At 49.0% G+C, this 11,234-nt stretch overlaps 1 protein-coding gene across 4 annotated transcripts in view; it reads right to left on the bottom strand.

Annotated features, from left to right (window-relative positions):
- Window positions 1–349: 349 nt before the first annotated feature.
- The window catches only part of ZNF608 (zinc finger protein 608), a 113,088-nt gene continuing 102,203 nt past the window's right edge, over window positions 350–11,234 (bottom strand). For 3 of the 4 annotated variants that reach the window (XM_059418414.1, XM_059418416.1, XM_059418413.1), the window contains 7 exons: window positions 10,866–10,953; window positions 7,880–10,340; window positions 5,787–6,204; window positions 4,979–5,151; window positions 3,488–3,641; window positions 1,123–1,204; window positions 350–543 (listed from right to left, as the gene is read on the bottom strand). In XM_059418414.1, the coding sequence (XP_059274397.1) occupies window positions 537–543; window positions 1,123–1,204; window positions 3,488–3,641; window positions 4,979–5,151; window positions 5,787–6,204; window positions 7,880–10,340; window positions 10,866–10,953 (3,383 nt within the window). In that variant the 3' untranslated portion in view covers window positions 350–536. Of the gene's footprint in view, window positions 544–1,118; window positions 1,205–3,487; window positions 3,642–4,978; window positions 5,152–5,786; window positions 6,205–7,879; window positions 10,341–10,865; window positions 10,954–11,234 lie in introns of those variants that run through there. The other variant, XM_059418415.1, reaches the window with a different exon arrangement.

Raw genomic sequence — 11,234 nt, 5'->3', positions numbered from 1 at the left:
TGTGTCTTTAACGGGAGCCACCGAATAGACATCTAAATTGTACCCAAGCGTCACCATCACAGCCAGCCTTTCTGAGGGTCTCACGGGGTATCGAGGAAGGATATGCAAGGTTCGGGCACACGGATACGGAACGTCCTTTATTTACAAGTGGAAAGGAAAAGAAAGTAAGCAGCCTTCTGCGGCCAACACTTTTCAACATGACAGATACACTTTTTTTATTTCTTTTTACTGAGTGGTTTGCGACTTGGCAGCAGACCCTGTGTGTGCGAGCCTGGTTACTGATACAAAAAAGTAAAGAATATATATATATATATATATGTATATATACATATATGTATACGTATATATATATAAAACAGAAGTTTAATTACAGCAACATTTGTTACTCTGTGATAAAATCTGTAATTTACAAAAATGAAATGACTGGTTTTTGCCTGCCATTAAAGGCATTTCAAATTAACACCATGGAACTGATGTTTGTATAAAACGCTCTCCCATGTGATCCAGTCACATGACAACGTACGTTTCCAATCTTGTTATTCTCTGCAAGAGAAAAGAAGACCTTAGCACGAGGTTCTTGCGACAAGTGACACCGAAAATACAACAACCCCACGACTGACAGACTTATTTATCTCAATTCTACTCTGTTCACAGGATTCCCTTCTACAGAGAGGGAATGAACAGGAGGGTAAGGATACACACCACGGAAGAAGAAATTATTTTCCTTTCTCAAACAATGGGAGGGGTAATTCAAAGTACCGAAGAACAAACATGACCTTTAGCATTATGAAAGTAAGTATCTCCCTTCATGACTTTGTTTTTTACACAGGCTAAAACAAAGGGAGTCATGGCCAATTATTCTAACAAAGCTGTGTGAGAGACTCTCAACTGTTAAAAAAAAAATCCATCTGTTGATTGCTAACCCATGTTACAGCTAAAGAAAGGAATGTCCTGGAAGGTAAGCTCACAGGGGAAGCAACAGGGATGTAAAAACACATTACAATAATATAAAACACCGAGGAGCCAAGTTTGGGATCTAAAAAGCCTGTACTATATCCACCCCCCCACCCCCATTATGCTGTCTCTACTAGAAGGTGGATTTGAAATGCACCAGATATTTACCTTCTTTGTGCAGGAAACATTCCTGATGCAGATGCCTGGGCGGCCACCTGCTGAGAGGCAACGAGGGCAGCGGAGGTCAAGCCTGATGGGGAAAAAATGCAGGTTTTCTGTGACATTCGGAAAGGTAAGAGCAGGTACAGGTGCCCAGGTGAAATACTACAGCCATCGGACCTTTCCTAAACATACACGACACGTTTCACGCAGCAAGGACGAGCCCAAGCCGCGTGGTCTAACCAAGTCTACCATTTATCCAAGAGTCCAGTTTTTTAATAGCTATTCCAAGACATTCCATCTCCCGGACTCTGCACGGAGCTAGGTGGTTTGTGCGCATTCCTGAACGGGGGGACGCTCAGCAGAATTAATAGGCAGCGGGTCACAACACGAAGCAAAAGTCACGGTGAACAACAGCAGCAACACGCGAAGTGCTTCGAACATGATACTTTCATAGTAACTTGGGCCACACTTGAACATTTCCCCAGCAAAGGAACATAAGGCACCCCGCCAGGAATTAGTCAGGAATTCACACGGAATCAGCGAATCAAACTTAGAAACAGCCTGCACTTCTACTCCGCAAGAAGAGAGACAGGGGTGGCGAGAGCGGCATAGCCCCAGGTGGCATAAAGTTGCCTAGCGGGAAGCGATTTTTCATTCTACAGCAAAAACAAAAAACAAAAAAACAAACCCCAGAAAAATAAGAAAACAGAAGTGCCAACCTGGGGAAGAGTACTCTCCCTCTGTGTCCTTTCTTTCTTTTTTTTTTAATTTTATTTACTTATTTGACAGATGGAGAGCACAAGTAGGCAGAGAAGCAGGCAGAGAGAGGACAGAGCAGGCCCCCTACTGAGCAGAGAGCCCGATGTGGGGCTCGAACCCAGGACCCTGAGATCATGACCTGGGCTGAAGGCAAAGGCTTAACCCACTGAGCCACCCAGGTGCCCCCTTTCTGTTTTTTCTTAACACCACTAGCTGACAGCAAGCAACACGAGATGAATAAACAAACAGAAACGAGTCTTGGCGCCTGCAGAGCACTTCCCACTTCGGGAGATAACATCACACATGTTCTCTTGTGTTCACACAGTCAAAGAAGGGGTGATGTGGTACATGTTAGGGGCTAAAAGTGTCTCCCCACACTCAAATTCCTAGGTGGGCGCCCTCACCCCCAGAGTAACTATCTTAGGATAGGACCTAAACAATTAAGGTTAAATGAGGTCATAAGGATGGCACTGTAATCCATCAAGATCCGTGTCCTTATAGACAAGAACTCAGAGCTCTCAGCATGCACTGTCTCTGTCACTGAGAAGAGGTCATACAGGTACACAGCAAGATGGCAGCTTGCTTCAAGCCAGACACAGAGCACTCACCACCGAGCAACCGTGCTCGAACCCTGATCTCAGACCCCCCGCCTCCAGAACTATGGGAAGTTATGCCTGCTGTTGAAAGCCATGGAGGCTGCGACATTTCATCTTGGCCATCTGAGCTGAGACAGCAAGAACCTGGCCAGTGGATCTGTGGGCAGCAATGGGGCCTGGCACCCCTGCCCCCCGGGAGGTCACAGAGCTGAGACAAACGGCACAAGCTCAGCTAATAACACCGCAAATCAAAGTCTCTCTCTCGTCGATGCTATGGCTTCTTCAAAATGTTTCTCCATCTTGAAAGTCACAGCCATAAATGGCTACAAACAGTCCCTGCATTAGAGGTGATTGAAAGTGGTCAACTGGGGGTGCCTGGGTGGCTCAGTGGGTTAAGCCTCTGCCTTCGGCTCAGGTCATGATCTCAGGGTCCTAGGATCGAGTCCCACATCGGGCTCTCTGCTCAGTGGGGAGCCTGCTTCCCCCCACCCCCACCTACTTGTGAACGCTGTCAAAATAAATAAATAAAATTTAAAAAAAAAAAGAAAGAAAGAAAGTGTTAAACTGGATCGTGTTGCTCCTATTACTTCGGTGAGGCAGGAAAGCTAAGGGAAAGATCTGAAGAAATCACTGCAATGTCACCAAAGCCTCTCGCCATCCCTTCCTTTTCTCCCCAGCAATTTCCCTCAAGGAGCTATCAGATCTTCTGATTGTTATATTCAGGTGCCCCAGACCGTGGCCGCCACCCTCGGTCCATCAGATAACAGCAAGCCTCTGATACCATCAACCAGCAACAATTATTAAGTGGGAGCCATCTCCTATCTCAGCAGAACACAAAAGATGGGGCCAATCACCTCTGCTGTGTCACTAGGAAATAAGAATTAAGAAACTTACTTACTCCCTGGAGTTAATGTGAACCCAAAGCTCAATATATTTACTTTGTGATATGACAGATACTTTGGGCAACAGTTTTCCCGAGCAGAATAACCCACGCGCTTAACGACGGAGCTGCTGACCTTGGAAAGGGTCATATTGACCAGGGATTAGTGGGTAACCCATGCCAACGTGGGTGTGGTGGTGCGTGTGCAAGTGCCGCTGGCCGAAGGGGGAGTGGCGGTCCCTCTCCCTCTCTGCCTCCCGCTCCCGCTCTGCGGTCGCCTTTTCCACGGGCTGCAACAGAAAAGAGAGATGGGCTCCTCTTAAGATTCTGAAAAGGAGTGCTCAAACCACCTCTGTCCCTTGAGCAGTATTTGTCAATGATTAAAAACAAATGCAGACATACTTAACATTCCTGATCAACGGGAAGACAATTTCAAAGGGTGTGCATGAGTTTCAGCGGGCATTAGGCCAACACTTTTAAAGAAATGCTCCCACCTAAGAGTAAACCAAAGGGATCAAGGTTTTCCTAAATGCTGGAAGTAAGAGGATTTTTTTTATGCCTGCTCATAACCTCAAGATTACAATCTACCCAATTTCTTCCCAGAAACAACTTTTGTACTTTGATCAAGGGGCGAAAGAAGTAGTTGTGGAGATTTACGTCAAGTTTTCTAATTATCCTTGTATTTTGTTTACACTGGGTAGGGAGAATATATCTGGTAACTTTAAACTTTAAACATGCCCATCTCTAGTTTAGTCCATTGAAAATACGCATCTCAACACTGTATGTCAGTATTGAGCACAGGCAATCGTTGCCCTATGCCTCTGGAAGCATTCCAGAATCCACCCATTTCTGAAGGCGCGGAGAGAAGCTCTCAGTTCTCCCAAATCATGATGAAGGACTCTCTCCTACACATTTCCACTTGCCAGAACTGAGCCCACATAAAGTTCTTTGTTCTCACTGGGAAAAAAAAAAATCTTTGCAGTAGAAGGAGGACCCACAGAAAGAGACTCAGAAATCATCTTTTCTCACTTCCAGAGTCTCTGGTGGACACATCCACATCATAGATCCTACATTTTATCCCCAACTTCTCTTTTCTAGGCAAGAACTGCCATGGTCTTTGTCTCTCTTCACGACAGCCTCTAGAACGAACAGATGCCCTTTTTCTTGGGGTGTGGAGAGGGGATAGCAAGGGGGGAGCCATCTTTCACAAAGACACCTACTCTCAAGGCTTTGGGATGTTACAGGGACAGGACCAGGGGTCCAAGCCAAAACACAGCACATGCAGCCACCAGCATCGGATCAGGCATCCAAAATACTTTGCCCCCAAAGTTGGCTCCTACGAACGTCCACCTTCCCCTCACAGGCACCCTCCTGGTAGTTGAAGTAGTGCATTCTGCCACAGAAAAGCCCACCAGCACCACACACGCTCACTCTGGCCACTTTTCCCCCCTGTGCGAAAGCAGCTGACGTTTGAACATTCAATGCTTTATGTGTGAAGATAAAACAGCATCTTGAAATCATGGCTAGGCTCGAAAGCCATTTATATTTCAAGACCGTTTCCTAGCTTGTCCCCTTCTTCCACCCCAAAAGCACAGTACTTTTAAAGTGACAACAAAAGACGGCTTACAGCGGGAGACTTGCTGCGGTACTGGTTGGCGTGCTGCTGGAGCAAGTCCAGGGCTTTCGATTCCGTCGATGTTTTCGTGTTGATGCTAGGGCTGCTACTGACTTTCTCTGCCTCTTCTCTCCCTGACATCTTCCCATAAACGGGATAATGAAATCCCGGAGAGAGATAGGCCCCTGCAGATACACAACAAATGCCACATCAAGTTACAGGCTCCATCTTAAAAAAAAAAAAAAAAAAAAAAAAAAGGAAGGAAAAAACGTCATCTGGGTTACATGAATTTGGGATAAGAGTCAGAGAGCTTAAAATAGGGGTTGACATTAAGCACGGGCTACATCATCGTTAAACCGTGCGAAAGCCCTCCGATTTTCTTCTCCCAGTTAATTCATCCTGATGAACGGAGGTTATAAGCAGAATGGAGCTTATAGCCGTTTCATACATTTATGTGTCCGCTTAAGTGAAAGGAACAGTAACTATCATGATTATGACAGTAAGTGCTTAGAATATTTCCACAGGCAATAAAGTATGTGTCGGTCTAACAGCTCGAGCAGACCATCAGAGTCAATGCAAACGAGCGCTCAGGACGCCTGATATTTGATCTTAAAAACAAACAAGCAAACCAACCAAAAAAACCAACCCCCGCCCCCCCCAAACCCTCATATTAAGTTTCACCTTGGGGACTTGACGCAGCCTAAAAGTCAGCAAAACAAAGGTTACTGGCAAAGCGTCTCATTTATCCTGAGTTTTTTAAACCGCTAAAATTTGCACGTAGCCTGTTCCCTCCAAGAGAGTGAGAACCCACGACACGTACCAGGGTAACTGTGCATTAGGACGGGAGAGACAGCCCGGTATGCAGGGTGGCTGGGGTCATACATCTGTGGGTAAGGATAAGCATGCAAGTACTGTATGTACGACTGATGCTGACTTATGGGCGAGGACACCGCCACTCGCGCTCCCCGAGAGTCCTTCCAGTTCACAGGCGTTTTTCCATCATCGCTTTTCAGCTTGCTCTCCTCCAGGGACTGAGAATCAGGACGCTTGGCCTCTTTGGGCTCCTCTTTAATGCTCGTTAGTGATACGGGAAGGCTGGGCACACCCCCGTCCTTGGTGGGGGTCTTCCTGGGGCTATCCTCTTTCAATTTCTTGTCCCTATCAAGCTCTTCTGACTTTTGCTGATCCAGGTATTTGGGCTGGTATACGTAATGATGCCATGTCCTTGAATCTGGATCCTGATTTAAAAGAAAAAAAAAAAAAAGAAAAGAAAAAGAAGAGGGAAAAAAAATTTTTTAATCTCAATTTTGGAAGCAAAACCCATTAATCACCATGATAGCATTATTACTCTTACTTCTAATACTAAGTGAACACGTGTCTGCCCTTGCCCTGCACAAGAGCTTCAAGCCTCCCTCTCTGACGAAGTCATGACGTCTAAGATAGGCATCATTATTCATCTCTTTCACACAAGACAAATTCAGAGCTTTTCAAGCTCCAGGAACACTGGGGTCACACTGCTGCCCAGGGTGGAGCTGGACCACAAACTTAGGTCTGCGGGAATCCAGAGCTGGGCCCTTTGTGGGATCCTTCGACATTTAAAACAGCACGCTCAGACATCATTTAATCGAAAACTCATTTTCCCTTTACTATCTCATGCAGGCAAAAAAAATTTAAAAAAAACTCCCAACTCGGGCTAGTTCGTAGTAAATTTAAGTCATCTTCACATCAATTAACATCATTTAGTGGGGGAAACTCTTGGTTTCCTAACATATTTTCTTCACCTATAGCAGCTGAGGCTTAGTATACAGGCTCCCATCTCCTGTGCAGATATCTTACTCAAAACACAAAACTTCAAATTAATAGTATGCATTACAGTTTTTCTATTAGAAAACAAAGGCACCTCTAAACCCCTTCAAAACCGTATGGCTCTAATGTAGCCTTGTGAAGCCAGAACCTGGTTCAGGCCTCCAGAAGTGGGGAAGGGAGGACTGCAAAAGGCCTCTGTGACTTCCATCCCATTCAGGACAAAAACCCACTGGGAATTTAGGTCCCCAAAGAACAATCGGCCTTGGGCCTCAGTCTCAACTTCTAGAGTGAGTGAGCGAGCATGAAGACAGGGTTCTGTTGGTCTGATTCCCCAGGGACAAGAAGTGTGGGAGTGGAGAGGGGGACAGGACACTGGGAAACCCCAGAGTTAACTCTCAGAGGTCCACAGTGAGGATGCGCATGCCATGACAGAAAGTGTCGGCATGTGTGTGATTTCGTGGTGGCTGGTTTTCAGGTGCCTACCTGTGGAACCTCAGACTGGCTGACTAGGGGTTCCCAGGAGAACTGCGGGAGGCCCACACACCCAGATACTCCCCATCCCTTCATCTCACAGGCTATGGACATTGAGCCCTGAGCCCCGCTTTGGGACAGGCATCTCGGACACCATGTGAAAGACATCTGGGCCCCAAGTGTTATGAAAGAGACGAGTGGGAAATGTGGATTGAAGGGGCCCAGGCTTAATATTCCTTGAAGGTGCCAGGAGAAATTTGGAAATATGACAGAGAACACTGTAGAGACCAGACTCAGGATCTCAGCGGCCATGTGGTAGTACTCCCTCACTCTGGACTCAGTAAGAAATCAGGGGACCTTGCACAGTGAGTGAACAGCAAGGAACACCAGTCTGCAAAGCGCTGGTCTGAAGTTCCTTTCACTACACAACACAAGGCAATTGTGGGCAACGCAACGCTTGCAAGGTAGGCAGTAACTCCCGAGGGAACCTTTTCAAGTATTTTTCAGGAGGAGAGGGACCAACCCTAATGAACCCTTGGCTTATTTCCTTTGAAGACGTCTAACCAGATCAAGCCCAGACACGTCCAAGTCTCAGACTCGCTCTCTCCCTGTGGGGGCCACGCTCCACAATCTTACTTGTTTAAATCTCGAGGTTGGGTCTACACCTGTCTGCTTCATAGAGTCCATGACAGATTTCATTTCTACAGCCTCCTTAATAAGCTGGTGGTTTTCCATCTGCTTAGCTTTGAAGCTGTCGGCCTGAAGGTGCTGCTGGTGACCGGGGAGAAGCTGTGATTTACCTGTCTCCTCAGTTTTATTAGGCACTGGCGGCCCTAGTTTAGAATGGGTTTTGTTAGGCTCCGGGGTAGAGGGAGCTTTTGAGATTGTGGCAGACGGCAGGATTTTCTGTTTACTGTCCTCCTTGCCCAGCTCTTTCAAGGGGAGCTCATTTTTCCTGTCGCAATCTCCTCGGCCAGCTTGGGCCATTTTCTGCTCTGCCAGCCTCTGATCCTCATAGTACTTCTCGTACTGCTGCCTGTAGGCAGGGCTGGTGGCCATCAGGGACTTCTGGTCCATATAGAGCCCATAGGCATACTGGCCATAGTAAAGGGACTGCGCTAGGGCTGGGTGTCTCTGTGTGATCACCGACTGGTGCTGGGGCTGTAAGGGTGCTGAGGTATGGTCCATCTTCTTGGCGTCAAGCTGCTCTGCCTTGTCTTTCTTTTCTGCGTCCTCCTCGGACTCCTTCTTGATCTTCATGGCCTGCGCGCTCCCGCCGTTCCCAACGGCTGGGGCTCCAACCTGCCCGGGGTGCATGTAACTTGGAGAATAGTAAGGGTCATAGCCATGGTAGTAGGGAGAATGGGACTCTTTCATCTGAGATGATTGTGCTGTAGCCGAAGGATGCCCTTTGACCACACCCTCCTTACTGGAAATGATGTCTGATGGGGAACTGGCCTTGGACCGCATGCCCTCCGACCGGCTGTCGGAACCACCGTCGTCCGCAGCATCAGAAATGTCCGAATAGGCAGGGCTGCTGGTCTTGGCCGCCGACGTCTCTGCGCCGTTTTGGGTGAGCACGTGCAGTGGGGCCATGGGAGCCTGGCCGTTCACCAAAGTGCTGCATTCCATCCTCGAGGCACTGCCTATGGACGGGCTGGGGGCGTTGTCCGTGAAAGTGTAAACCTTATCCGCCTCTGCTTTGATGCTGGCCATCCGGCTCTCCTGAGACTCCGACAGTCCGTTGGCCAGCCCTTCACTCTTGCTGAGGTGGTCCTTTAAAAAATGCCCAGATAAATCTTTCCCCGCCCCTTTGGCGTCCTCGAGTTTGCCCAGCTTGGCATCCAGCTTGGGGCTCCCCGACTCCTTCCCTTCTTTGTCCTTAAGCTTCCGCTTCTCCTTCTTCTTTTTGTCTTTGAGGGACACGAGAGCTGGGTTCACGGTGATGGGCTCCCCCATAATCGTGGGCTTTGGCTGAATGGGTTTCAACGGAGGGCTCTTTGGTGTGGCCTGCACGACAGTCGTGGTGAGGGAGGGCAGTCCGGGGATGGTCCCCGTGGTGGTGCTCGTAAAGGCTGCAGTGGGTATGGCGATGAGCTGTGGGGGCGCGGGCGCGGGCGCAGGGGCAGGGGCGATGGGCCGGGCAGTTTTAAGTTTGGAGAGATTTTTGTCCATTTTGCAGTTGTTGGCTTTCTTGCCCTTTTCCTTGTCTCCCGCAGTCTTCTTATCGATCAAGCCTTCCGCTTCCAGTTTGGGCATCTCCGCGGCCAAGCTGCCATCTGCCGCCGAGCAACTGTCCAGGGCGGCCGTCATGTTGGAGATCACCGGGAGGTTGTTCAGCTCACTGTGAAGGCCCTTCTTTTTGCCAGAGTTCTTGCCCGCTTTAGAGCCAATGACAGAACCCGGACCGTTGCTCATCAGCTCTCTCTTTCCCTTGGGGGTGCCAGGGGGGTGCCCGGAGCCCGGTGAGGCGGGTGCCTTCACCTGCTCGTAAGCCGAGAGGCTCGCGCTGGGCTCACTGCACTCGAGCGCCACGTGACTCAAGGCCTCCTCGCAGTCCGAGATCTTGTCCTCGCTGTCGGGCTCGAACTCCAGCTTGTTCTCCGGGTCTAAGTGTGCGTGAGCCTGGTGGTACCTCAGGCCGTTAATGTGCTTGTACTTTTTGTTGCAGTTAGGGTGGGGGCAGTCGATTAACACCGGAGACGAGCAGCCTTGGTCCAAAAAAGTAGTCTCTGGTTTCCCTTGAGGAGTGGTTGGAGTGCTTCTGGAATTCGTGCGGACACGCTTCCCGGGCTTGTTGTCCTCAGAGCTGGAATTCAGGTCCAGCTCCATTGGGGGCTTGTTTTTCCTTTTGTTGGTGGAGGAGGGGCTGGCTTTGATGTCCTCCGCGGCGCAATTTGGGGGTGTCCTTCGCCCGCTGGCATTGAGGCTGCCTCGTCTCCCCTTCCCATTGGCGCCCCCTCTGTTCTTGTTCTGCAACCCTCTGGACTCCGTGAAGCTGGCCTCCGAGCCCGGAGCCGCTGCGGCAGACCTGGCTCTCTTCCCTCGGCCCCGGCCCCCTCTCATCTCCAGGTCGCTGGTCGGGGACTCACAGAACCTAGGGAAGCAAGCAACAGAGGTCAAAATGAGCACTCCCAGAAGAGCCAGGTGAAAACACGAGGCACACAATGCAGGCAAGAGCAGCCAACAGCCCCCCAGCCCGAGGGCTGGGCCCAGAGAAGCAAAACACACCCTAGCCTTCCGCTGAGAATTTCACTCCCTGCAAAAGAACCAGCTAGGGAGGATGTATGTTCTTTAGAACACCAAAGAAAAACGACTGGGATATCTAGCTTCAAATCCAGTTCCAATTCCCATTTTAAGTAGAGAAGGAAACAAAGGAGAGAGGGAGCAGGGGGGCAGGGAGGAGAGTTCTCCATGACTGAAAAGAAATCCCGCATCTGCATTTCACCGTGTGCAATCCTGAACTGCTCCCTTCTCTTTTGCCTGGTTTCAATTACGGGCAGACTTGTATGCATTATTAATCTATCTCTCGGGTTTCTTTGCAAAGAGAGGGTGGGGGAAGGTGAGGGGAAGAGGAAGGAGGAGAGAAAACAGAGCCTGAAATAAAAGGCCCCGTGCATACCTGGGAGGGGCCCAGTCGTGCTTGGTGCAGTCCAGCAGGGTCCCTACGTAAGTTTTGTTCCTCCACGTGACATTGACCACTAGAACACCTGCAGGAACGGGCAATGAAGGAGGACCACGGTTAGCATGGATTCCTCTATTTCCAGATGATGATGATGATGGTGGTGATGAGATGATTTTACCAGCAAAGTTCTATTCTCATCCGCTTTCAAAAGCTGTGGTTTGCATTCTTCCTCTTTCTGGTTTCAGTGACCTCAAGTGGAAACCCACAGGAAACTGTGTGTGTGTGTGTGCATGTTTGTGTGTACGTGCGTGCGTATGTTTGTGTGTGTGTGTGTGTGTGTGATCATGCCCATGCGGTACAAAAGGG

Source organism: Mustela nigripes, chromosome 12, assembly GCF_022355385.1.
Source record: "Mustela nigripes isolate SB6536 chromosome 12, MUSNIG.SB6536, whole genome shotgun sequence".
NCBI classification, from domain to species: domain Eukaryota; kingdom Metazoa; phylum Chordata; class Mammalia; order Carnivora; family Mustelidae; genus Mustela; species Mustela nigripes.
This window is presented reverse-complemented; position numbering and strand designations above follow the sequence as displayed.